The following is a 27,594-nucleotide window of genomic DNA, read 5'->3' as shown; positions in this document are numbered from 1 at the left end:
GCATGCTTCTCTGCTCGAACAAGGAGGTTTTCGAGATTGGGTAGATGAGGCCGTACCTGATAACGACACGTCTGCTTGCGGTTGTATTCTACTTGTGTATACTGCTACCATATGTTCATATGGTTGGTATATATTGTTATTGTGGCTATAGTGATTTTTGGTATTGATATGCATATGAATGAACATTTAATGACGACAGAATCCAGTAACAAACCCCGGCACAATTCATGGTAATGGTTAATAAATGAGTGGTATCTCAAACGCCCAAAAAATAATGATGTATGCCCAGGTGATATTACAAACTCGGGGCAGGAGTGATTAAATGTCTGGTAGAGGAAGTGGCATGGGTAGAAACGGACGGAGATTCTGTCTGATCACGACAACCGAACCACCCCGGATCCAAGCACGTAGTTGTCGAAGGATACGGCGTCGGCGTTTGTGTAGCCCACGATGTTGAAGTTGTGGTGGTAGTCGTTGTAGTAACGTCTTTACAGCCGAACCATCCAGGGGTTTTGCAGGTGAGCGTGGTAGATGTAGTTGTTACACTCGTGAAAGAAGTGCTACCTATCGTGGTGGTCGTTTTGTCCAAGCATCCCCACCAACCTGGTGTTTCGCATGTTGAAGTTCGTGCTGAGGTCGAGGTGACTGTACCCAAACTAGTAGTGCTCGAACTAGTAGTAGTAGTGGTAATTTCCGACCCATTGCTTTTGAAAAACTTCCACAATTGACAATCATAACACTCCTCTTCAGGTGCACACAAAGGGACCTCGTCATATGCCTCTAATACATCAGAAATCACATTGTTGATTCGATGAGTGCCGATGCTCATTCTCCAACCTTTATCCCCAACTGTATCATAAACGCACATTTCGCCAACATGGCACGCAGACTCGAATGCGTATCCGGCCCAAGTACAAGTAGATCCAACACCATTGCACGCTCCCATGTAGATGGGATCTGCGGTATGGCCAATATGAAAAATGCCAGTATTTTTTCGAGACTGAGGTAAAAGGCCATTGTATCCAGGAGGCGTAGGCAACCCGAGTCTTGCCGCTGGCAATGCATCAGGTATAGCTTGAAAGGCAACTGTTGGAAGGCCGAATGTAAGACCTAACAACGCACTCATTGCACCACCAAGCGAATGACCCGTAAGCCAGACATTCGCGTTGGGATAGACTTTGGTGACGTTGGTATATAAATCGATAGCAGACTCATAATACCTATCCTTATTATGCAGCTCTTCTATTATACAAGTCTCGTTGGCGGTATAAACAGATGTGGAACAATCGCAAACTTGCCGCCAAAGATAGGAGCCGCCTTGACCACAACAGCAGCTGAAGTATAGATTATCATTCAATTTGTCATTTGTCGTGGTTTCCGCTCCATCAAACAGGGCAGCAGAAGTGCCTTTGAGTGAGATGATAATGGTGCTGTTTGTTTTGTCTGCATAGATATGGCCTCTTAGTCCATCCGCAAGCCATCCGAAACTTGCCGACCAGTTGAAGCGTCCGGTGATTTGGTTCCAGTCGCCGGTACCTGGCTCCGCAATGTAGTCATTCGCGGTCATCTTTGCAAAATTGATGATGGTATTTTTGTTAGTAACATCAGGTCCAGAGATTTCGTCCGTAACCCAAGCGTTGTTAGGTACAGTGAAAGTGCCCTCGGAAGACCTGGCATTGGCACGATGGTTTTCGATCGCTGCTGGGCGGCGGTCCGCTAGCCGATGTATATTCAAAGAGCTAGATCTTGCGATGAAAGTCCCCTGCTGTGCTTCTACAGGCCCCGGAACGTCTGTGTCATCGGAAAAGGCCCGTAAACGAGTCTCTAGCGTTACATCGAGCCTTAGATGAAGATCTGGATCTTCATATGTACCACGGTGATAGATATGACGGAGAGTCTAGACAGATGGTTAGAAGCATAGTCATCTCAAAATAACGGCTACTGATTATTACAAATTCATGTTCTCCATAACCTAATTCGTGGCCCTCTCCTTGAGAGATATCTTGTAAAATGGGGATCTGGTGGGGCTGCGACGCTGTCCCAATAGCCAGTTCTGTACAGAGGGTCAACAGCAACCAGATAACTCCATTCAGAGTTAGCCTGCAGGTTGATGCTGGCCGAAAGTGAGATGGCATCTTCCTATGAAATGATGACTCGAAGCATCACGAGCAAATGCTGATGTTGAGGATCATCGCAGATGATGCAGTCCGGAAAAGTAGCTGCCTCATCATCTCTTCTAGCCGGCCGCACGTGCCATACCGGTATCTTACAATACAAGCGCGTAGCAGTATTACTCCTGACGTGACGCTACCATGTTTTGTATTGACCCGGTATGCTGTCATATCGCTTCTCGGACATAGATAGCTCGACGTTGAGTGATGTGTTAATTTTATAATCGAGCGAGCGACCCTCACGACTCTCAATTTCCATAGTGGTGTCAGACTGTGGTTAACTCCGGGCCGATCTTTGATAGTTTCTTACAAGAATGGCGAAAGAACTAGTGACTAGCTAGGTTGGATGCACTAAGTCCTCTGCCTTATCTGAGTACATCAGGTTCCAAAGCAAGGTTTATATAGACGTTTTTAGTGGACTAAGTTATAGAGATAGTAGTTAACCTGTGGGGTAAACATTGTAGGCTATGAAGCCCACTCCATTGGTGACCCGCATTCCCTCGGCCTTCGGTGCTCGGTGTGTGGTGTCCAGTGTTAGACATTTAGATCGCTAAAGTCCACCTTATTTATTTAAATTTCCTAATTCTTCTTCCGGATAAAAAACGATTCCACTCTTCAAGGTCTGTTCACGAGCAAGCATGGTCCGTTGAGTCGTACACTGAAACAATGTCTGCTGTAGAAAGGCGAAAGACAGTTCTGATTACTGGGTACGTAAGGAGCCCTTGACGTGGGCTTGCTGCAGCTGACAAAACACCTCAGTTGCACCCCCGGCGGTATTGGTTATGCATTAGCACGGGCATTTCACGCTAGAGGTACTTATGAAAGAAACCCGTGTTATGTCAAAATACAGCTTGGCTAAATGATAAGTGCTTCAGGGCATGTTGTCATTGCTACAGCACGTCGTCTAGAGGTCTTGGAGGATCTCCGCCGCGATGGGATGATTGCATTGCCGGTTGATGTAACGAAATCAGAAGAGGTTGAATTATGTCGCGATAAAGTGGCCGAAATAACCGGTGGCAAGCTCGATGTTCTGATCAATAACGCGTGAGCCGCCAACCCTTTCCTATAACCTGCCACACGGTGGCTTCTGTTAAAAAGTTTTAATTGACCCATGGTCAGTGGCCAAACACACACTATCCCGGCCATCGATGCAGATATGGACGAAGTTCGCAGCACATTTGAGACGAACGTGTTCGGTGTGATGGTCATGATCAAAGTATTCTCGAAGCTCCTGATTGCTGCACGTGGGCGTATTGTCAATATCAGCAGCCTGGCATCCATTGTGCCTTACGTATACGGTTCGATCTTTTGTGCTACGAAAGGTGCCATCAACTCATATTCTCGCACCTTGCGCCAGGAGCTGCGGCCGTTCGGAGTAAAGGTTACAGTGGTCATGGCAGGCTTTGTGAAAACTAAAACGAATAAGACGTATCGGGAACTCCCAAACGGCTCCGTTTACTCTGTTGTTGCCGACCAATTTCGTCGGAGATTGAGATATTCGGAAAATACCTCTCAAATGACACCGGAAACGTTTGCAGATATCTTGGTTGGTAGATTATTGAAAGACGAGAGCAGCATATGGGGAAATTTGACAAGATCCCTCAATTGGGTTTGGATTGGAGGAAGTGCTGCGCTGGTCAAATTTGTAACAAACTGGGTAGGTGAATGGCTATTAGATGCTGTAACCTATCGGAAGTTTGAGCTTGATAAGCTGGAGGCAATTGTGAACAAATCCCGGTAAATGTCTATTAGTAATTAGGGCCTGAAGCTATGTAGTGACTTATCCTATAAAACCCCGTACTGTGTCATGTTTTTGGGAGGTTCGTAGACAAATTTGGCGATGGAAGTATACAAGGGCAGCATCTTCAAACTTCAGATGTCCCACACCCGAAAGCCGCACTGATATATGCGGTCTGAGGCCCGAATCCCAGACAAGGGCATATTTATTTGGACGAGCCATATCTGTCAATCGCAGATTTGGGACTGGGAGCGCGTTGTATCAGACCACCGAGCCGTCTACCGGCAAGCCAGACTTCATGTCTCCAAAAGTGGTTTTCGTTGTATCTAATGCCCTACCTCGCCCAATTCGTCCCATCATGGTTTGGAGCAATACGAACACCCCAGAGACAAACTACATCCCGAACACCGAGACCCCACTGATCGCCCTTTGTACTAATCTGTATCTTAACCCCAAGTGGCATCTGAAAAGGCATAAATACCTCCCTAGGTTCCGGTATTTTGTCTCTATTTTTATGTGAATTCTTGCGTATTTCGTTTTATTGCGGCCCCCGATAATGGCAGAACCCGAAAACCGACGGAGTGCTTTCGCCGGTGTGACACTGAGTCACTTACCATTAGTATCGCATCACAGGTTATCACTGACTCTAACAATCTCCCAGTACTACCTCAAGGTCCTCTAAGAACTTTGCGACTGTCTGCTCGCTGACCAATTGCCTGTTCCCCTCATATTCTAGCTCAAGTTGCCCATCTCGGGGTGTCGCGTATATTTCAGGCCGTGTTCGCGCGGGTAAATCACCTTCGTAATACGAAATCCTACTTGAGACTCCCAGGAATTTGAAATCGCGATCCTCCTCTTGTTGGAATGCAGTCCTCCACCCAAAGTCCTTCGCTTCGTCAGGCCAGTCTGTGCAGTTTGCAATAATCTCGGCCATTCCCGCAGCCTCGTGAAGCGAGTCTTCGATGAATTGTTTCTGTAATTGTAGGGCCACTGTAGCGATTGTGTCTTCAGGTTTTATAATTATCCGAATCGGGACCTCAGTCATACAAGGGCCCACGACGTTTTGCAGATTACTGGGTAGCATGGAACGACCGGTGACGAGACGGCCGAATAGTACTTCTCCTTGATCATACTGGCGGGACAGACTCATTGCACAAGCTGCGTGAAACATTGTAGCCGGAGAAATGCCTTCGAGACGGTTTATGTCTGGCATTGGAATTGTTCGCTTTAATGTAAGTCGATCTGTGGTGCTGCAAGACAAGTCTGCGAATCTATTCGATGCCCATCCTGGATAGCAGGATGCTTGTAGTCGCGAGGCCCAGTATTCTAAGCTTTCGGTTTTCTTCGAAGCAGTAAAACGAACGAAACTGGAGAACGATGTTGGTTGTGGTAGGGTTGACTGGCCGTAAATGGACGACAATGTATGGAGAATGCCGCCTAAGCTAAATCCGTCGAATTGAGCATGCGATATACGGAAGACGAGMTTGTGAGCCCCTGAATTATGTCGGACTACCATGAAGCGGATGAAGGATTGGCCAAACCTTCGAGGTCTGCTGATGTCTTCGGCACATAAATGGTCGATGAAAGCTGCCATGTCCTCATTATCGGTCTCGTATATGTCAAATTCAGGCTTAAGATTCGGTAAAACTGCCTGCCAAACCTTTCCATTGACATTTATGAAAACGGTATGGAGAATTTCATGTTGCCTGATTAGACTTTCACAAGCGCGTTGAAGTCCAGCGAAGTCGGTGTCCCTAGGAAGGTCCAAGATCAAGTGTGGCAGTCGGCTGGGTGGACTTTGTAGGGCATCCGAAATTGCAAGCTGCTGGAAGTCTGTAGTGGGCAGGATATCCAGGATGGCTCCCATGTCACCTTGAAGTTGGGGCACTACAAAATCCTCAATGAAAGATTGAGGTTCGTCTGTCTCAAGCAAGGAGAACGGCACATCCGTGTCCAAAATTTCAGCAACTGGGGAATCTTCCTTGACAACGAGGGCTAGTTGAGATAGACGAGGGGCTTTGAAAATATCGGCAACCGTCAGGGATAAGTTTGCCTCGCTGGCTGCTGCTACAAGTCTCATGGCAGCTATAGACTCTCCACCGATTCTCAAAAAGCTACTATCTCGACCAATGCTTTCAGGATCGATTCCAAGCACGGAGGCCCAAAGATTCTGGAGTCGCCGCTCCATATCAGTTTCTGGTCTTTGCTTTGACTTGCCGTAAGACTGCAATTTAGCAAGATGTTCTAATGTTTGTGCGTTGCCAAATTGTCGTAACGCTCTTCTGTCAATTTTGTTCGTGGTAGTCATTGGTATTTTGTAAATGTGAATATAGGCACCGGGGACCATACTGCACAATAACCCCTTTAGCTAATTTTCCGGTAAACAGAGAGAGAGGTGGTCTACTTACTATTGAGGCAGATTTTGCGAGAGAGTCTCTTCAAGCCCCTCCAATGCTTGAGCGAGAAAGGAGTTCACGTCCTGCGTGTCCGATTTCATGGATTGGTTCCCTCGCAAACTGCAAAAGACTGCCAACAGAGCATTGGTAGCATTTCGTGGTGTAATTATTTCCGCGGCAATTCCTTCAAAAACACTTGCATCTCTCAAACCAGCTCGAACATGATGTTCAACTTCTTCAAGCTCGATTCGCTGCCCCCTTAACTTGATCATCGTATCTTTGCGGCCTATGAAATCAAGCGATCCATCAGAATTGTAAGATAGAAGATCCCCTGTCTTGTAAAGCGTGCTTCGTCGGCCGTTCTTCGCACCCGGTACGCCACGTACAAGCCACTCCGGTTCCTTGATATATGCTGCGTTTGTCTTGCTCTCATCGCCAAAGTACCCTCTACTAACTGTTGGTCCCTCTATGAGGAGCTCTCCAACGGCTCCAATAGCAGCTAGACGATCCGGTCGACCTGGCTGTACAAGCCAAGTTTTCGCTCCGTATGAATGGCCAACGCAGTTGTTAGAGGCGTCTTTGCCCAGAGTAACAAATGATAGAGCTTGAGCACACTCTGCTGGACCGTAGATGCCGATAACAGTCTCGGCTTGTGTCCAACGTTCGGCATCTGTGGTGCGGATGGGCTCGCCACCCATTGCGAGAGTCCTAATCCCGGGCATTGATAATGGCTGCAGCGATCGCGCTACAGACGGTGTGAAATAGACGTAGTCACATTTCATTCGATTTAGTGATCCTGGGATGTCATTTCTGCGCTCCCATTCGGAGGGAATGCAGAGACAGCCACCACATATCAAAGTCTGTAGAGTATTTGACCATGAAACATCAAAGTTATAAGAGACAAAATCGTATACACGGGTTCCCTCCCTAATATTGAGAATCTCTTTCTGGTGTGTTGCTGCGGAAGCAAAGTTTTGATGTGTTGTCACGACGCCTTTGGGGGTGCCAGTCGACCCACTAGTAAAAACAACTGTTGAGATATCGAAGTCAGTAAATTTCTACATATCGAAACCAAATCCTAAGGGACCGGATTGGGCAATGGGGGTAGCACGAACTGTATAGATAATCAGAAGGATAGACATCGGGTAAGGAATGCTCATTCGAATCTGTTGAGTGATGGAGAATATGCCCCCGATCACCAATAACAATCACCGCATCTGAGATTTGAGCTGCCAAAGCCCTATTTGCATTAGATGAAATGATAATTGATGGATAGACCTGCGCGACAATAGATCTCAAACGAGATTCCGGCTGGGTTACGTCCATGGATAAACAGACTCCACCAGCCTTCATGACTGCCAGAGCTGCAATTGGATGCCACAATGATTTCTCAAAGCAGAGCGGGATAATGCTGCCTCGCTTTGCACCTCGATTAATCAGTTGAAAAGCCAGTAGGTTGGAGAGATGATCTAATTCTTTGTATGACAACTGACCGTCCCATGAGCATATGGCCGGTGCTTCAGGGTGCTTCTTGATCGTTTCGCCGATTAGGTCATGAATGCAGGTTAGAATAGCTTCAGGAACGGACTCATTCCATTTCCAAAGCTCACAAAGATCCTGTGTACTAATAACGTCGATTTCATCAATTTTCAAGCTGCTGCCCCAAGATGCGCAAATCTGACGCAGAACATGCTCAAACTGCGCCGCTATGCGTTCCATCTGCGCACGATCAATGACATTAGAGTCAAAGCTGATTTCCAAATGAAGACCGTTTGTGTCAGGCTGACACATAATCATGACAGCATTTGGATTGAAATCGTCAAGCTCGCTACGGGCTGATTTCACGGCCGAATTAGAAACAAATGGGCCGTCATCATTGAACGATATTTTGCCTTGACTTGCAAGCTGAACGACCAGCAGAGTGTTAAATTGACTGCCGCGGTCGGTTTCTCCATTGATATGCCTGATATTCAGTAGCTCGGTGTTTTCGTATGGAATCATAGAAACAGCCTGTTCTTGAATGCGCCCCAGAAGCTCATCAATGGTCTGCTTTGGGTCAATTAGGATCCGAACTGGAACTGCGTTGATGAGAGGTGCAATCATCCGGTCAATACCGGCCACTGGAGCTTGTCGACCAGAGACAATTGCACCGAAGACGACGTCATGAGAATCAGTGTATTGAGATGTGATGATTGACCAAACTGCTCTCAAAACTATGACAAGCCAGATTAGTATTGTTGTATCCGGAAGCTTTAAAAGGGATCAGGCGGGCCTCACTTGTAGATACTGTAGCATTATTCTTTGGCCACCCAATATTTTCAATGCTTCGACGCACGGTACTATCAGCCTTCGGTCGATAGTCCTGGTGCGGCAATGCTGGAAATGGAACTGCCTCAGACCCGAAAAATTGTTTCGTCCAGAATTCTACTGTTTCAGCTGTATCAATACCCATCACATATCTCAAAAAGGATTGGAAAGATGCTATAGGGTAAGGAGTTGAGGCTCCGATATATGCTTTGGATACTTCATGGAGCAATAAATCAATGGAGTAACCGTCGTATATGGCATGATGCTGGGTGAGAAGAAGACATCGTCGCCCTGGGTTTTTCGGATCACGCACGACGGCTAGTCGAGTGAGGGGGGTAAACAAACCCATGGATCCTGTTTGATTGTGGTTGATATATGCTATCATATCTTCATTGGATGACTCCCATTGCACGGACTCGTTGATTTGTACTTGAAGGAGCCCTCGGCCCGGAATGTCAACTATTCTCACACGAAGTATGGGTGCAGTGGTCTGACTGACGTGCTTCCAGGCCTGTTGTAGTCGATCCATGTCTACACCTTCTTTGAGCTGGACTACTAGTCTGGCTATATAGGAATTGGCAGCTTTTGCAGTCATTGAAAGGAGTGACTTCTGCACACTGGTGCAAGGAAAAATGTCTTCAATCTGGTTGACATTAATGTTGCATTTTCTGGAGATGATTTTGATGAATTCATCCTTGCCGAAGGGGTCTGTAAGTAGGGAGAATGCATTGATATTCTGGATCTTATCGACCACTGTGCTGACATTGTCGGACGAGGTTATAAAMCCTGCCATATCGGACAAGCGCGGTGTGCTCAGGATTTTTTGAACAGTCAGAGACAGTAATCCGTGACGACGAGCCAACGCAGCTAGTCTCATGGCGGATATCGAGTCCCCTCCAAGATTGAAAAAACTGCTGCTTTTGTGAATCCTCTCTGGGGCAATACTCAATACAGTGATCCAGAATTTTTGAAGACGAATTTCTTCCGGGGTGCTTGGCGATTCAAGGTCTTCTGGATCCTGATGGTTAAAATAATGCAGTTTCACATCAGCGCCTATATTACTTAAACATCTTCGGTCTGTTTTCCCAGTAGTCGTAAGTGGAATGTGCTCTAACAGTAAATAACCACTTGGAATCATATACGACGGCAATCTCTGGCGTAGTTGGGGTTCCAGATTTCGTATGAGTTTGTAGAGACCCTGGTGCTCGTGTTCTGGGACTTGCAAGAATAATACAAGAGTCTGAGTCTTGGTCGTGCTTGGAGTAACGACCCCAGCAGCAAGAGATATACTCTCTAAGGCTTTCACACATTGCCGAGCGTGGTACTCAATTTCAGACAGCTCGATCCTCTGTCCTCGAAGTTTCACTTGAGTGTCTTTCCTGCCAATGAATAGTAGCTGACCATTACTTGTGTCATATTTCACGAGATCGCCGGTCTTGTACAGCCGACCCCGCCTTCCTGATATAATACCACTTGGAGATCCTGCAAGAAGCCAAGATGGATTCTTGATAAAGGATGATTTGGTCTTCTCCTCGTCATTAAGATAACCCTTCCCAATAAGTGGCCCTTCCAAGTATAACTCGCCCACTGTGCCTATTGGGGATAGTTTTTCTGGTGATTTGGGATCTACAATCCAGGTAGAAACTCCTACTCCCTTGCCGATAGAAATATTTGAGAGGTCGTCACTGGAAATCTTGCCGTAGAGAGTACCGGCACTGCACTCAGCTGGTCCATACGAATTAAAGGTGTTGACATGCGGCACCCAGCGAGCATAATCATCTCGGGTAGCCTCCTCCCCGCCTAAATGAATGTTTCGTAATGTCGGGATTTCTGTAGGATCAATTGAACGTGCCACAGACGGAGTGAGAAACACATCTGTAGTATTGAATCGCCTCATGCTTTCTGACAACTCGTTTTTTCTTTCCTCTTCGCTAGGTATGCACAATGTACCTCCAGCAGCGAGAACATGGAACATTGCCCAGTGAGCCGCGTCGAAAGAATACGACGAAAAGTCATACAATCGTGACGTGGCGCTTAGTCGTAAAACCTGTTGCTGCAATACAACTGCACTGCTGAAGTTCCGATGCTGCATAAGACAACCTTTGGGGGTCCCCGTACTTCCACTTGTAAAGATTGTATATAAAAGATCCGATGGGTCAACTTCTGGCAGTAACTTACCCGTGGGCGTAATATCAAAATCCTTTTTCATGAATTGCTGTGCAATATCCCAGTCGACGTTGAACACCGAAGTACCTTTTCCAAGTAATTTTGTAGATAGTGCAACATTCGACGGCGAAGATACGATTAATCCTGGCTTCACCTGCTGTATGATTGATACGAGCCTAGACTCTGGCAAGGTCGGATCAAGTAGCAAACTAGCCCCGCCAGCCTTCATTACGCTGAAGAAAGCAATCGGTACGAATATGGATTTTTCAAAAATGAGCGGAATGATCATATTTCGGTTGACCCCGATGGATACTAAGTGGTAGGCCATATTTGTCGTGAGCCACTCGAATTCTTGATATGTAAGCTCACCGTCCCAAGCAGAAATGGCCATGGCATCTGGCTGTTTCTCTGCAACTTGTGAAAGCAGTTTATGCAAGGGAAGTTCCACTGCTTTGGGCACTTCGGAATTCCACTTCCAAATCTGCTCCAGGTCCTGGTCCGTAACCATGTTCATACCCTGCAGCGGTCCTTCATCGTTGGCTTGAGAGCAGAGAGCTCTGAGTATATGCTCGAAATGATGCGACATGCGCCGAACTACTGCTTCATCTAAAACGATAGAATCGAAGGAAAACTCAATATCGAGATTTGCATTTCGTATAGTGCATGCAATTGTCAACGCACAAGGGTTAAACCCATGATCACCATATTTACCATGACTTTTGCCTTCGGACCAAATATGATTGACCTGAGAAGCAAACAGTCCGGCTCGCTCTTGCAAATTGCTTTCCTCCGGCTGAATGATGACGAACGTCTGGAACCGACACGCTTGTTCCGCTTCATCGCTTATTTGTCGAATGACTGACAGACCCGTTTGCTCAAATGGAATCATTTTCGTGGTTTTGTTTTGTATGGTACTCAAAAGTCTGCAAACATCGCCATCTTCATCGATTTTGACCCTGAGCGGCACGGTTGCAATCGTTGGGCCAGCTAGTCTCTCTATGCCTACGACAGGCACCTTTCGCCCCGAAACAACGGTTCCAAACACAACGTCAGAGGAGCCCGAATGGTATGAGCATAAAAGTGCAAATGCGGCATAAAGTATTGTCGTCGGGGTGAAAGTATCTTGTCTCCAGGTGATCTCCCGTACACAATGTAGAACAACAGAATCCGTCTGAGGTTGATACGTCGACGAAGGCAAAGCAGGAAACTGTGATGCATCCAATGCTTCAAATTCTGTTTTCCAAAAATTCGACTCCGCATCCTTATCCTGATTTTCAATGTACTTGAGGAACGGCTGAATTGGCCCGGGAATAGGGTGTTCGACATCATTGTAGAAGTCCTCGAATGCGTCTAAGATTAAATTAGTGGTGATCCCGTCATAGATTGAATGATGCATCGTCAACACAAAATAGTATGGTCGGTATGCACTATTTGTATGTTCTTGGGTCGGAAATAATCCGCATCGCATTAGAGCGCACCCAAGGCCCATCTCATTCTGCGTTTCCTGATCTATGAAGTCGTCGATGCTCTTTACGTCTGCCCAGCAACCTTGGGGTTTGATCACTACTTGCACTAGTCCACGACCAGGAAGATCAATTATTCTTGTCCGTAGAATGGGAATTGCTATAACAATCCGTTCCCAAGCCCTTCTAAAGCGCTCAATATCGACCGAGGAGGCGAGCTGGAGTATATTTCGACCGATGTAAGTCCCTTTCTTTGCAGCAGTGAGAGACAGGAGGCCTTCTTGCATACGGGTACACGGAAGGATGTCCTCAATATCATCAACATCAACGCCACAAAGTGATGCCGCTTGTTGGCAAGCAACCCCAACATCTAGCTCCTGTCCAAGGAGGGAATATGGAGCAAAATCGTTCTGATATTGTTTGTCTTGTTCAGTAAAATATCTGCAGATCTTTGCCATATCTTCTAATATCGGATTCTCGAATATATCGGCCACTGATAGTAGTAGACCTTGTTGCCGTGCCAATCCCACCAACCGCATGGCCCGAATTGAGTCTCCAGTTTGGAGAAAACTGTCCGTCGCGGAGATTTTGTGAGGTGGTACCCCAATAGCTATAGCCCATAATTTCTGGAGTGTCTTCTCGGCGGTAGTCGAAGGTTCTCGTCGCGTAATAGCCACGCTTGCTGACTGGCCCATCAAATCCAAAGTTTTTCCCATCTCCCTCAGTCGGGCACGGTCTACCTTGTCCGTAGCAGTTTTTGGGAATTTCGAAATTGGTATGTAATAAGCGGGAATTGTATAAGGCGGTAATACTTTGGCGAGCTGTTTGCGTAATTCGCTAGTCATCTGTCCTAGCTCTCGTTCAATACTGCGCTGAATAAAGGCCACCAGGGCGGACTCCTGATACTCATTGGCTTCTATAACATCTACTATCACTTGAATTTCATGTCCGTTAGGAAGAAAACTTTTGATATGATGTTCGACTTCATCTGGTACGACCAATTGACCGTGAATTTTGAGTTGTGCATCCTTTCTTCCTAGTATAATCAGGTTGCCATTGCTGTCGTATTTGGCCAAGTCGCCCGTGTAGATAAGACTGCGTTTTCTACCTCTTGAAAGTACTTGCAGAAATTTAGGGTCTTGACGGAATCTGCTCTGTGTCAATGCCTGGTTGCTAATGTAGCCATTAGAAGAAGATGGACCCTCGAGTGCAATTTCGCCTATGGCGCCGTAAGGTGCCAGCCTCTCGGGATGACTGGGATCAACAACCCAGCAAAGACAAGGCTGTATCGACTTCAAATTTGAGATGACACCACTATACCATGTTTCAGCGTCTACCACACTAAAAGCTGCGGAAGCACACTCCGCTGGCCCGTACCATCCAAAGACACGACAGTGGTCTTTCCACCGATCAACACTTGATGACACCAATTTCTCTCCAGCTAGAATTACGGTAGATACTGTCGGTACAGTCTCTGGTTGGAGAAGATCGGCTGTGGATGGCGTCAAATGCAAATGAGTAGGTTGAAGACGATTGATAGCAGCCGTCAAGTTGTTCACCCTTTCGATTTCGGAAGGGATACACAAACAAGCCCCAATGGAGAGACTGGACATAGTCTCTAGAGTTGCTAGATCAAAATCGTAGGACGCAAATTGGAAGACCCTGTCTGAGGCATTTATTGGAATATGTTCTTGATGACCCCTGATATTTGCCGCCAGTGTTCTGTGGCTCCACAGGATCTGTTTGGGTTCTCCCGTAGTCCCAGATGATACGAGTATCGCCGCAGGATCTGCCAATTCAATGTTCGCCAATTCTTGGTTATCCCTCGATTTGGATGTGCGGGAGCGTTCTAGCAGTTGATCAATGGTGAAACAAGGTACGTATTGTGATATCACCTTCATCTTCGATGCTGATGCTACCGCGAGACGAACATTGCTTTTTTGGAAAACTGTGCTTAATCTGTGGTCTGGAACATGGATTGAATGCAGCAAGGCAACTCCACCTGCTTTCAGTACTGCAATCTGTGTTGCGGGTGCCCATTTCGACTTCTCAAAGCACAACGCAACGACCGAACCCTTTCTCACTCCTAACTTGATCAATGTTTCACAAAGGAGTGAAGAGAGCTCATCCAGTTCACGATAGGAAAAGCTTCCGTCCCAGGCATCAATGGCTAGCGTATTTGGCATTTTCTTTGCAGCCAATGTGATCAGGTCATGTATGCATTCGTTCACATCGGCCGGCGGCGATCTATTCTGAGCCCAAAATAGATCAAGATCGATTTCACTAGCGGTTTCTATCTCGTCCAGTGTGATGATAGTAGCATTTTTCCTGCACAACTGGTGAATAATATGATCGAACTGGTATGCTATGCGTTTGATCTGTTTCTTGTCAATAATATTGTTGTCAAAACTAAATCGCATATGTAACCCGGAGGAGCTCAGTTCACATATCAGCATCAACGGGTATGTATTAAAAGGATCAGTGCCTCGAGTTTCAAGGCTGGATGAGTAGTTACGAGCTTTGAACAGGAAATTGTCTTCATTAAAGCTCTTGCCCTGCGCGACCGGCTGGACAACAAGTAGTGTTTGGAAAAGACTGCCCACACTATTAGGAACCCCAACAATCTGCTGAATCCTTTGTATTCCGTATTGCTCATAGGTTGTCATCTCTATCCCCTGACGCTGCATTTGAACAAGGAAATCACCGACTGTGTCCTCCCAGTTTATAGAAACGGGTATCGGAATGGTCGAAATAGTAGGACCAGCGCAATTATCTATGCCTTTCATATCAACATGTCTTCCGCTAACTGTAACTCCAAATACAACATTGTTTGAAGCAACGTATTGACTACTTAGAAGTGCCCAAGATGATCTTACGATCGTTGATGGCGTTATCTCACTCCTCAGCCAATCCAAACGAACAGTATGCTCCAGCTCAGTATTTGCCTGTGCTTTGTATCCCGGAGAAGGGCGTTCTGGATAGCATCGCAATTCCTCCGATAGTGCTAGCTGCCGTTTCCAGAAGGTAGTTGCTTCCTCTGGATCGACTTGTGTCAAATAATGAATAAAGTTCTTGAACGAAACAAAATCATGCGTATCTTCTTCTAGATACTGAGACTCCAGTTCATCTAGTATCATTTTCAGTACCAATCCATCGTATATGCAGTGGTGTATTGTGAAAACAAAACTGCGGTTGATAATAGCTGCCCGGCAGAGATCATTGCCCAAGCCCATATGTTCTTTCTCGTCGGCATCTAGGTACGTGGAAACGTCGCTACCAACACGCATAGGTAGACTATCGAGAACAACCTGCATCAAACCCGGGTGGCCTACTGGCCCATCGATGATTCGCGTTCTCAAGATCGGTAGTTTATCGACTGTGTTTAGCCACGCTCCTTCAAGTCGGCTGGCGTCAATTTCATCCTGTAGTTGTAAAACGCTTCGAGATACATATTGGCCATGTGCCTTCTCGCCCAGTGCCAATAAGCCCTCCTGAAGTGGAGTACAAGGATATATGTCGACGATTCTGGACTCTGCAATAGAGCAGGCGCTAGCTGCATAGTCTCGATATTCAGCTTCGCTGAGACTGGACTCTAATAATGAGAAAGGTCTAATTTCTTCCTTATATGTTATATCCTCTTCACGTCTCACTCGCTGGGCTAAATCTTCAAGTTTGGGAGACTCAAATATATCGGCAACAGTCAATACCACGCCCTTGGTGCGCGCAGATGCTACAAGTCGCATTGCAGCAATTGAATCGCCACCCAAGCGTAGAAAGCTATCGCTAGCGAAAATTGTATCCACCTCAATTCCAATAATTTCAGCCCACAGTTGTTGGAGAAATCTTTCCGTATGAGTTGAAGGCTTTCGGATCTCTCTCCGGGATGGTTGCATCTCAGCCAGCTGCTCAAGAGTAAACGAACTTCCCATTTCACGCAGACGACGTCTGTCTGTCTTTCCAGTATTGCTGATTGGAATACCCAGCAGAGGAATATAGAGCTTCGGTATCATGTATGGTGGCAGATTCCTCAACAAACTTGCCTCGAGATCTTCCACAGGTAGACTTTGTTTGATATTATACTCAAATGTGTAACGGTCTGTACTATCTCCTGCAAGAGTGCCTGCTGAGCTGATAAATAAGGCCAGAACATCACTATTGCTATTGCGCGGAGCAAATACTTCTGCAACCACAATAACATCTAATTTTCCACTCAGAAATTCATGGACACGTCCCTCTATCTCGCTCAAATCCGCTCTCTGGCCATTTAGCTTGCGCTGTGAGTCATGGATGCGTCCTAAGAACATAATTTCTCCATTTGCGCCATATTTCACGAGGTCACCAGTCTTGTAGAGAAGCCCTGGCTTTTGTCTACCACGTACCCCATCATGCGCGAACCACATAGGCGAAAAGAAATGATCCTGGTTCAGATTTGCACCATTAAGACCAGTATACGTCGATAACACGGGGCCTTCTATACATAACTCTGCCACAGCACCTATGGGCGCAAGTGAGTTGTAATCCTTGGGATCAACGAGCCAAGAAGCGGCGTATGGGGTGCTGGTTCCTATAATTCCGGATAGCCATGTCTTTTTCTGTACAGCATAAGACGTCGCAACTGATCCCTCAGCTGGTCCGTACCAATTGTAGACGGAATCCAAAGTTGGCAGCCATCGAAAGGCTGTCTCCTTTTTCAACTCTTCGCCTGCAAAGACTATGGTATTTAGTGAAGAGAGCTCGAGCGGCTGTAGCGTTTCTGAGACACGCGGCGTCAAACATATCCAGTTCGTTTGTGAGTCATTTATGGCTCCAGAAAGTCGGTTTGTTCTATCGAAATCCGATGGGACATATAAGAGACCACCAGCTGATAATGTAGACAGGCTTTCAACCGTGCTAACATCGAACTCATACCCGGAAAATTGAAACACTTTACTATGCGGCGTTAATCCGAAGGTTTGCGTAGCTGCACATATATTGCTGGAAAGTGTTTGGTGGCTCCATAGAATAGACTTGGGGGTCCCTGTTGAGCCAGAACTGAATATGATCAGAGCTGGGTCTGAGAGCTGAACATTGTGAGGGATAAAGTCATGCATGGTTCCCTCGGCCTCTGTTGACTGGATCAGATCGTATATATGGAAAGTCGACACCAATTCTCTGAACGAAGATGAGTGAGGTTTTTGTGATGTCAACGCCACCTGTGGCTGTAAGGTTTCAAATATCTCATAAGCCCGTTCCTTGGATATGGAAGCAGACATAGGAAGTGCAATTGCGCCTAGTTTTAGCACCGACAACATGCTAACTATCATACACGAAGACTTTTCAAAACTCAACACAACTAAGTGACCCGGAAGAACCCCCTTATCACGCAGTTTCCACGCTAGACTTGTCGTTAAGTTCTGCAGTTCACGATAGGTGAACTCCCGGTCCCAGGACGAGATAGATGTGGCTTCTGGGTAATTTGTAGCCACCCTATCAATTCGATCAGTTACCAGTTCCATTGGTATTTTGGGTGTGTTCCCATTCCATCTGTAAATCTCGTTCATATCAGTGTTGCTGAGAATTGAAATGTTTCGTAACTTGGTATTTGCATTTTGCGGCGAAGCGATTTGCCGAAGCAGATGCTCAAATTGACTAACAAACCTCTGGGCCTGATTCTGCTTAATTGCGCCAGTATCAAAGTTGATCTTGATCGTAAGACCTGAGTCTGTCAATTGACAGATTATCATCATTGCGTATGAATTGTAGATGCTCATACTATCTTCAACACCGTCTTTGTCGACAAATTTGGGACCTGAAGAGCTTTCAAGTATGACTGTCTTTGCTTGATGGAAAATGCCGCCGGGTCTCTGATTCCCTCCGTTTTGTGACGGTTGAATCACGAGTTCGAGCTGAAACTTGCTGGCTTCCTCGTCAATACGGCGGATATGTTGCAGACCAAATTGTTCGTATTCCACAATCTCAGCAGCCTGGTTCTGGATTTTCTGTTGAAGTGATTCTACCGTCTGATCCCAGTCAAATTTTACACGAAATGGAACGGTTGCAATTGTAGGGCCTGCCATTTGCTCGATACCAGGTACAGGTGCTTGTCTCCCGCTCAGCGTCTCGCCGTATCTTATATCGTTCGAATTTGTGTATGAGGCCAACAGGAGAGTAAGTGCTGAGCGAATTATGGACGATGGAGTTACCCCAGTTTGTGGCCATGCCAAATCAGGGACTTGGTGATGTAGATCTTGTTTCTCTTCTGGTTGGTAATTGGCAGCTGGAAATACAATTGCTTCTGAATTCGCAAGCTGACTTTTCCAGAACGACTCTGATTTCTCGTTATCTGTTGCCAAAACGTGTTTTATGAATGGCTGAAAGGGTGCAAGTGCCGGCGGTGATGAATCGCTGGATGGTGAATTATAAGCTTCTTGTATAGTGTCTAAGATGAGCCTAGTACACCAGCCGTCAAAGATAGCGTGATGCATTTCTAGTGCCAGAACATTTGACTCTGAGGCACCCCCTAGTACGATTCCTGCCCTACACAGCGGAGTCCCAAGGTCCATCTCACGAAACTGTTCCAAAAATTGGGCGAAATGTCTATATTCGTGTTGAAACATACTTTCTGTTGTTTTTACCACAACCTGCACAAGACCATGATTCGGCAAGTTGATTACTCGTGTCCGCAAGATCGGAATGTATCTGGCCGTACTTGATAATGCTCTCTGCAATTTCTTGATATCGATATCCGCGTGCAATTCAAAGGCTGTCCTAGAAATGTAGGTTTCCTGCGAAGCAAGGTCGTTCCTGACGGACATTGCTAGCATTCCTTCTTGGAGAGGCGTGCAGGGGTACATATCCTCGATATCGCCAATCTCGACCCGGCATAGTCTCGCAGCTTCTTCGCGAATACTATCGGGGTTTTCGATAACCCCAAGTAAGGAAAATAGTAGAATAGCTGTTTCCTTATCATCCAGGTTCAAGTCACGCAACCGATTTTGAGAGTCAATACATCGAGCAAGATCTTTGAGCATTGGGTTCTTGAACATGTCTGCCACTGTCAAAGGCAATTTCTTCTTCCTCGCACGCGCAACAACGTGCATTGCCGCTATGGAATCACCCCCAAGACGAAGAAAATTTTCATTTGTACTAATTCGAGCCGGATCTAGGTTCAGAATATTCGCCCATATCTCGCACAGTTGGCTCTCAATGTCATCCGATGGCTCGACAAATTCTTTCACAGATAATATCGTGGCTTGCAGCGTGACAAGTTCTTTCCATGAGAGTGCACTACCCAGTTCTCGCAGTTTTCGTCTATCCACCTTTCCAGTTGCAGCCACAGGGATCTCATTTACAGGGTAATAAAGACTCGGCAGCATAAACCCGGGTAGGACTTGGAGCAATTTCTCCACAAGGTCATCAAGCCACGATTTTACTTTTTGGTGATCATCATCAGCCCTTACAAGCACAAACACCGTCAGGGTAGAGCTATCACTGCCACGAGGACGAATTACATCAACAATGATAGAGAGAGAGTCATTCAAACATGCACGAACATGATGCTCAACATCTCCAATCTCAACTCTCTGACCATTAATTTTGACCTGCGAGAAGTCATCGTTCCGGCCAACAAAGACTAACCTTCCGTCAGGCTTGTATTTGACCAAATCCCCCGTCCTATAAACTCTCCCACTTCGACCGGGGAAAGACTCGCTTCCTGCTAACAACCATGGAGGATTGTCGATGAAAACGGAGCGCGTCTTTTCAGGATCCGATAAATACCCCTGACCGACTTGGGGGCCTTCTAGATAAAGCTCTCCAATGGCGCCAATTGAATGCAGCAATTTATTGCCATCGTTCGGGTCAACTATCCACGTGCAAAACCCAACTCCACGGCCAATATCTGGACGTTCATCATGTTTTTCGTCTATAGCCGTTGTGGTAGATGGATCGCTAAGAATAGAAAATGCTGCTTTGAATGTACATTCTGTCGGACCATACGTATTCAACAATCTGACACGCCCAGCCCATTGAGTAATGTTCTCTCTATATGGCATCTCACCACTGAGAAGCACTGTTTCCAATGTCGTCGTTTCAGCGGGGTTGATAGTTCGCAGCACAGTAGGCGTAACGTTAATCGAAGTTGCTCTGAATGCGGCTATAGCAGCAGAAGTATCATTCAACATATCCTCTTCTCGCGCAATACAAAGACAACCCCCAGCGCAGAGGGTATGTAAGAAGTTGCTCCATGCTACATCGAATGAGTAAGGAGCAAAGTCAAACACGCGCGACCCAGCGTGAAATCCGAGTTTGGCGCCCTGGTAATGGACGGTGCTGCGGACATTGGCGTGACTGATGCAGGCGCCCTTCGGCTGGCCTGTTGTTCCTCTGTGATCGCAGTTAGTAATATTTCCTACCGAGGTGTTTGGATGATACTCACGATGTAAATGATATATAGACGATATCCGACGGGCTAACAGTTGGCAGTTTCGTGGTCGAGCTGTCCAAAGGTTTTGGGGGCCATGAATCGTCAATTTTGAGGACCGCCACATCCTCTTTTAACAGCGAACGAGCTCTATTATAATTGGACTCTGATGAAATCATCACAAATATCTCTACCTGCTCCAAAATAGAAAGCAATCTAGAATCAGGCTGTGCTGGATCCAATGCAATAACGCTACATCCAGCTTTGATGACTGCCAACATTGCAACACTCGTCCATTTTGACTTGTGGAAAAGGATTGGTATACACGATTTGGGAGTAACATTCAGCTCCGAAATCAGATGATGCGCTACATGGGTAGCTAGTGAGTCCAACTGGGGGTATGTGAAATTTCCATCCCAAGCGCAGACAGCCAGTGAATTGGTCGACTGTGCGATTTCACTAATGAGGTCGTGGACAGTTTCTTGAATTTGCTCTGGGACTGCCGAATTCCAGCTCCAGATTTGATCGAGTGCATCTTCAGTAGACGTTTGTAAAGGCGGATTAGCCTCTGCGGAATTTGAAGGCACGACACTCTTCCCCGAGCCAAATTCCTGGTGATCGTGATTGACCACCATGTTCGCTGGCTTTTATTGCTAATAGTTTAATTCGCGAATGTCAACTCAAGGGCACAAGTCCATTGTAAATATTAGTGCACACACCGCTCATACCCAACTATTACGCTATAACTCACGTAGCGAACAGAACGAAATTAGTACCATCACGTAATAATCCAACACGCTATCGACTTCTCCACGTTACATTCCACGAGGTTAAATTGTTGGTTGCGAGGAAAAACTACCAACAAGCGCCGTTGGGTGGATTCAAAAGAGATAACGTGGTGCTTGTTTGATTAATGAAACTCAAATTTAGTACTCTACCTACATAGGCAGGTAGTTAGATGTTGTCTACACCCGGGCTTTGAAAGTCGGATACTGTACGTAAGAAATTAAAGCTATAACATCAGTCCGTGTTGCCCGTCAAATGGGGGCAGTCGGTCTGTCCGTCATGTTCGAGCAACTCAATTTCGCCAACTTCTACAGTGCTGATACAACAGAGCGTGGCAGATTCTGTCAAGATCTTGTTTCTAGTCTCCGGAGTAAAGGGTTTGTGCGACTTATCAATCATGGCATTCCATCAAAGGATATAGACAAAGCATTTGACACGGTTTGTTTTTTCTTCAAATGGCAAGCCTCAAAAATTGAAGACTGACAAGAATTAATAAAGAGTCGTCACTTTTTTTCACTACCGTTGAAGCAAAAGCTCAAATCTCCTCATCCTCCAACCGCAAATCCGCACCGGGGGTATACTGCCTTTGGAATCGAGAATGTGTCTGCAGTATCCAACTATGGGAGCGATGCGAAATTACCTCCTCTCAATGATATGAAGGTCTTACCCCTACCTTCACGTTAATTTGCTGTTTCTAAAGCGACTTTCGCAGGAATCCTACGACATAGGCTATGAAAACGACACCCTCTACACCAACATCTGGCCACCAGCAGATGTCCACGACGCCTTCCAACCAACATTTACATCCTTTTTCGCGTCCGCCTACAACGCCGAAGTCGCAATTCTCCAGGCTCTTTCCATCGGTCTGGAATTACCGCCACAGACGTTGCCCCAATTGCACACAGAAAGAGCAAATGAACTGCGACTTACGCATTACCCTGCCGTATCTCGCAAGGAATTCTCGCATTCAACGCGAATAGCGTCGCATACGGATTTTGGCACGATTACGCTTTTGTTTCAGGATTGTGTTGGGGGATTACGTATGCCTTTCCCTCCTCTTTGCATCCTGTCAATGAGAGAAAAAGAAGCTGACAAACAGGTTTATGATAGAAATGGAGTTTCCGCGCGGAAGTGGGAAGTTTGTTGATGTAGAAAGCGGAGGTCCGCATGAATGTATCCTGAATGTTGGCGATTGTCTAGAGAAATGGACAGGACTACCTAGTGCACGACATCGGGTCCATTTGCCAGAACGATTGCAATGTGACGATGATCAAAAGGGTGATTTTATGGTCGATGAACGATTCTCAATCGCGTATTTTGCGAAGCCGGATCGCGCGGCGAGTCTGCGTCCCTTGCTGGAGGGCTTGGGACACTCGGAAGAGGAGGTTTATATGACTGCGGGAGAGTTTCAGCGTATGCGGATATCGCAAACATATTAACGCTAATATCTCCCTCTAAAAGTAGTTTCATAAATCGTAATTTAGAGCTATTATGTACAGCAGCAATACAATCTATACATTCAATCCAGCCCGCAATGCTCGATTCGCAAACAAAGCGCCCACAAGCCCAAACATAAAGCATGCAGCAGCCAGCAAGAATGGAAAGCCAAGGTAAAAGCTATCATCCCAGCCAATGGCAACTGCAAGACTGCGATTGAGTATCAACGCACCAACAGCGGATCCGACTCCATCTCCGACTGCAATCACAGTGTAGAGTACAGCCACATGTTCTGGGCTGACGAGATCTGCTAGAACGGATTGAAGAGCCGGCCTCGTGCTGCAGCCGGTGGTAAAGAGCAGAAATCCTAGATAAATGTCAATTACTATATATTTCAGCAGTCTCAACGAGGATGGGAGGGGCCTACCGAGAATGAAAAGCAAAACTGATTGTGCGGACGCCATGATCAGACAGCCCAGAACCATAATCGTAAACCCGTACTGAGCAATGGATAGGTCAACTTTTTTAGAGCTGATATGGAATCTTGCTTGTGCAATGCGCTTTGCCAGGGGTAGTACGACAATCAGAAAGATCAAGCTCTCAAATGCCTGTATGGAGAATATACGACTTGTCTGAACAAAGTTAGAAGTATCCCACGGAATTTTAGTCAGAGAAGGAAAACAAACCCAAGCGAGCGATACGTCAAATTTCCGCGGTATATACTGAAACATGAGCTCCATGACAGGATTCAACATTTTTGCGACTGGAACAGTGGATAATAAGACGAGGAGATAGCGGTTGTGGAAAAGCTGGGGTAGTATGTTCAGACTACGTCGAACGGAGCTAATAAAATCAGCTGGTTCTTTGGTCAAGTCGTTTCCATCGTCCGCCGGGTCTGTCTGACTGGTATCAGAGCGCAACATGAAGATGGCGACGAGACACAGCAATCCCAGCGGAAAGTTGAGTATCATTGATACAAACGGGTGATCTCGCTCAAGAAGCGTCGCAGCAAGCATGATGGCCACAATCTCGGTACAGAGTTGAGCAGCCATGAAAAGGAAGAAGCAAAGCGACCTAACATACCGTTACATTCAGCTATTGCGCATTTGCTTTAGAAGTGAGTGTTAAGCTTACCTATTCGCAGCAGGAACATGCTTGGCCGTAATAGAGTAAATCACCGACATGAAAAACGGCGATCCGCCTCCAACCACCCTCCAAAGCGGCGAGAGCACAACCGTCCAGATTGGAAAAACATTATGATAGAAACAAACGACGACAAGCCATGCGCACGACAAGAGGTATCCAACGACGTTGACGCCGGCAAGTAAAGGCTCCCCGAGGCGACCCACGAGTAAACCGTACGGTAGAGTCAGGACTAGGCCGACGATAGCTTCCAGAGCGGATAGGTAGCCACGCAGATGGGCCAGTTCCTGTTGCACGGGTGGCGATTTGCAGAATTCATGATTTGCTGAAGTATCGGTATTGGGATAGTGCTCGCGACACACGCCGACTTCGATTAATTGCACGGTGGCAGTGTATTTGAGTACATCGGCAAAGGCGTACAATATGAGGATCATGACCGCCAAGCTGGCTGTGCGGATTGCCTCGGTGCTCCATTTAGCAGCGTCGTCGTCGTCATCATCAAGGACTACGTGTTGTGGTGCATTATTGTCGGGGAGCAGCGGTGATGTTTCTGCAATTTCATTATTATCGTTGCGATTGTCATTGATCTCGGACATTATCCTGCTCTATTTCGTCCGGCAAGTGGAAGAAGAAGGTAAAGTTTCTCGAATCTTACCTAAGTCTTTAACCAGAGCTTATCTCTCTCAAGCATACTAACGATTCTTCACGTCTTTCTTATCCTAGGCGCTAAGTTAGTGCATGTAACGTTAGAGACATATCAAAACCCTAGCGTATAAGTAAGCCAGTTGGCAAGCAAGTAGACAAATTAATCAAGATTACCAACAGATAAACTAAATCTAATTAAGCCAACAAGTGAGCTAGCTTATCAATTGGACGTAGCTTCAATATAGAGTTGAGTCTACCCGTCTGGTCCCAACGCCATGCGGAGCCACACTGACGAGGCATTGATCCAATGAATTTAATTGGTTCCAGTATACATTTACGTACAGTATAAAAGTATCGAATTCATCGTAGGCTTACAAGGGCTCAGGCAGCTGAGATGCTGAATGATTCGTCCTTGCTCCGAAAAGCAGCACTTAGGGCTAGCTTGGTTTTGCCCTAGATAACAACCTGCCAAGCGGAAGGCATGGATAGACAACTTTCCGAAAACGGACAATCTACCCCCATGGATTCCTTAGCTATCTAAAGGACTCCCCGTATCTGCACAGCGAATATCATGAACACAGCCGAAAACCTAGATCCAAAAAACCCTACTGCTTGCCTACGTACTGTGACACATCCAAGCCAAGATCGGGCCCAGAGGTCTTGGAAGTTCTTGGGTAGTGTGGCTGAGGGATCTCAAATGATCCACCCAGCTAAGATGAGCATTTTAAACGCCCAATGGGTGTTCAAAGTTTCGTCAGATGGCTGATGCGGTGCGACTGGAGAACCTGTGTTTCCTCGTCCAGGCATTAATACGGTCTGCAAGCTCACCAAGAAATGAGTATCGGAGTTTTGGATCAGAGTTGTCGGGAAAAAAAGGGTACGGATCGGGTTTGCCATAGAAGAATTTAAGAGTCTTGGTAAGACGTGCGGAATGTGTATATATAGATCCCTGGTGGTAGATCCCTGGGCAGTGCCAGTATCAATTTCTTATTGAATAAATCCAAGTTCTTGTCTTTCATAGAGAGCGTCTCGATCCAAGCTCGAGAATAGACAAATCAACTTAACAATAGAGAAAAACTGGAAACATGCTGAGACGCTCCATATCAATCGCACCTACCGATCAAATCAGCACAGATGAGACCCTAAGCCAAAAGCAAGGCACGCTGGCAAAGATCAGAGACAAAGATCTCGCGCGATACCTCGCTTCCGACGTCAACACAAAGCGAGCAGATATTGTCCTCATAGTTTGCGGGTTTGTCAGTGGTCTGGTTGATGGTGTCTCCTTTACTGCCTGGGGCAGTTTTGCAAGCATGCAAACTGGTGAGTTAGCCTGCATTTTGTACCTAGCATTTTCACTAAATGGGCCTGAAAGGAAACTCGGTCTTTATCGCCCTCGGCGTATCTGGTCAACCGGAATACCCAGCCTACCTCTGGGCCAAATCACTCATCTCTGTCGCAACGTTCATCGTCAGCAACATCTTCTTTAGCCGATTTATGCGCTTTCTCGGTCCCAAACGTCGAATAACCAACATCATTAGTTTCCTGCTTCAATGTCTTGCCCTTCTCGCCGCGTCAATATTAGTACAGGTCAATGTTGTGTCGCCCCGACCAGAGGATCCACGAGCACCGATAGCATGGATGCAGGTACTACCCATTACTTTACTCGCATTTCAAGCTGCCGGGCAAATCGTGGCTAGTCGTACTCTAGAATATGATGAGATACCGACTGTTGTACTGACAACATTGCTGTGTGATTTGTTGATTGATCAGCGATTATTTGCAAAAGACAACCCTAAGAGAAATCGCAGAGTGGCCTGCTTTGTCACACTGATTCTGGGCGCGATGACGGCAGGAGGATTGTACAAGTTGACAAACATGAGCGCCAGTCTGTGGTTGGCATTTGCTTTGAAGGCGGTCATCACTGTGTCGTGGGTGTTTTGGGAAGGAACTCAGCAGATGAAAGACGAAGAAGGGCATGTCTGATCATATGATCGTCTTGCCCTAATTCGATCGGGGAAGAATTACCTCGGCATTGCTTGGTGTCCGTGCACTTATCTGCTTATCGATTGGCGTATCGGTGTGTTGCGATTGGCTCAACAGAGGCTAATCTCGAAGGCGAAATTCTTGCGTTTTGTTGGGGACAAAGTCAAGCGCCCAGAACTGGCTAAGAACGGAAACGGAGTCAAGGCGTATGTCTAGTGGCGGGATCTACTCCATTTTCATATGATACCAATGGGATAATTTATGAAGTATGAAAGACTTCGTACGTATCAGCAAGAAGGAACGAGACATGCTGTACAAAGTACTTTATGTGAAGTATCCCAGTATAATGTACATGTGATGATGTATCGCTATTACATCATACATTAATACCGTATTTCAATACAGTCACATGACCGCCGCCGTATGTCGCGTGAGGTTTCTGGCGGGATGACGTTAAGGCGACGGCTTCAATTTTTTTTTTTTTCTCTGCCATCAACGACCTCTCTGTCGCAGCACCCAACATGTCTTTCTCGTTGTTCTCCCTGCATCAGCCGAATGGCCTCAAGCCAAGCAGGTTGCTGCTTTACGATTGACATTCAACCCTTGAGCATGAGACAGACGCCTCGGTCCCCCCTTTCTCAGTTCCCAACAAATGCTGACCTGGCTCCACTCGGCCTGCCATCGACCTATCAGCACCCTGGTATGTGGTGAGCTTGCGAGCTTTGCGACCAAATACCGAATCGATTGAATATTACGATGTAATGAATGGTGACGCCCAGAGTAAGAATTTCTCGAGCATTCGCGGTATCCTTCAGGAATAAATATCAGATATCGGTCAACCGGAGACCTCACCCACTTTTACTTCCTGATTATTTCTCCGTTTTCAGTCTCCATACTCTTAAAGAGATTGCCTGACATCCGCATACTTGGTGTTGACGTCAACGTTGAATACCCACAC

General features: G+C 46.4%; 6 protein-coding genes across 6 annotated transcripts; 3 read left to right on the top strand and 3 right to left on the bottom strand.

Moving 5' to 3' along the window:
* Positions 1 to 374: 374 nt before the first annotated feature.
* On the bottom strand, positions 375 to 2,135 carry BHQ10_003803 (uncharacterized protein; the record flags this gene model as incomplete). The annotated part of the gene is made up of 4 exons (XM_040876100.1): positions 375 to 486; positions 565 to 645; positions 867 to 1,897; positions 1,953 to 2,135. 4 exons carry the CDS (start codon positions 2,133 to 2,135, stop codon positions 375 to 377), a joined length of 1,407 nt encoding a protein of 468 aa, XP_040732307.1.
* A 702-nt stretch (positions 2,136 to 2,837) lies between these two features.
* On the top strand, positions 2,838 to 3,912 carry BHQ10_003802 (uncharacterized protein; the record flags this gene model as incomplete). The annotated part of the gene is made up of 4 exons (XM_040876099.1): positions 2,838 to 2,878; positions 2,931 to 2,983; positions 3,047 to 3,215; positions 3,291 to 3,912. The coding sequence occupies 4 exons, from the start codon at positions 2,838 to 2,840 to the stop codon at positions 3,910 to 3,912; spliced, it is 885 nt and encodes a 294-aa protein (XP_040732306.1).
* A 643-nt stretch (positions 3,913 to 4,555) lies between these two features.
* BHQ10_003801 (uncharacterized protein) lies at positions 4,556 to 21,277 on the bottom strand (the record flags this gene model as incomplete). The annotated part of the gene is made up of 5 exons (XM_040876098.1): positions 4,556 to 6,257; positions 6,318 to 7,335; positions 7,799 to 8,518; positions 8,583 to 20,605; positions 20,658 to 21,277. The coding sequence occupies 5 exons, from the start codon at positions 21,275 to 21,277 to the stop codon at positions 4,556 to 4,558; spliced, it is 16,083 nt and encodes a 5,360-aa protein (XP_040732305.1).
* A 406-nt stretch (positions 21,278 to 21,683) lies between these two features.
* On the top strand, positions 21,684 to 22,867 carry BHQ10_003800 (uncharacterized protein; the record flags this gene model as incomplete). The annotated part of the gene is made up of 3 exons (XM_040876097.1): positions 21,684 to 21,866; positions 22,141 to 22,468; positions 22,539 to 22,867. The coding sequence occupies 3 exons, from the start codon at positions 21,684 to 21,686 to the stop codon at positions 22,865 to 22,867; spliced, it is 840 nt and encodes a 279-aa protein (XP_040732304.1).
* Positions 22,868 to 22,939: 72 nt separating this feature from the next.
* On the bottom strand, positions 22,940 to 24,604 carry BHQ10_003799 (uncharacterized protein; the record flags this gene model as incomplete). The annotated part of the gene is made up of 4 exons (XM_040876094.1): positions 22,940 to 23,232; positions 23,293 to 23,497; positions 23,552 to 23,939; positions 24,000 to 24,604. The coding sequence occupies 4 exons, from the start codon at positions 24,602 to 24,604 to the stop codon at positions 22,940 to 22,942; spliced, it is 1,491 nt and encodes a 496-aa protein (XP_040732303.1).
* Positions 24,605 to 25,738: 1,134 nt separating this feature from the next.
* On the top strand, positions 25,739 to 26,636 carry BHQ10_003798 (uncharacterized protein; the record flags this gene model as incomplete). The annotated part of the gene is made up of 2 exons (XM_040876093.1): positions 25,739 to 25,973; positions 26,026 to 26,636. 2 exons carry the CDS (start codon positions 25,739 to 25,741, stop codon positions 26,634 to 26,636), a joined length of 846 nt encoding a protein of 281 aa, XP_040732302.1.
* Between the last annotated feature and the right edge of the window lie 958 nt (positions 26,637 to 27,594).

Source organism: Talaromyces amestolkiae (genome assembly GCF_001896365.1).
Source record: "Talaromyces amestolkiae strain CIB chromosome Unknown scaffold6.1, whole genome shotgun sequence".
NCBI lineage: Eukaryota > Fungi > Ascomycota > Eurotiomycetes > Eurotiales > Trichocomaceae > Talaromyces > Talaromyces amestolkiae.
Note: the sequence above shows the minus strand (reverse complement) of the source record. Positions and strands in the feature narration are given on the sequence as shown.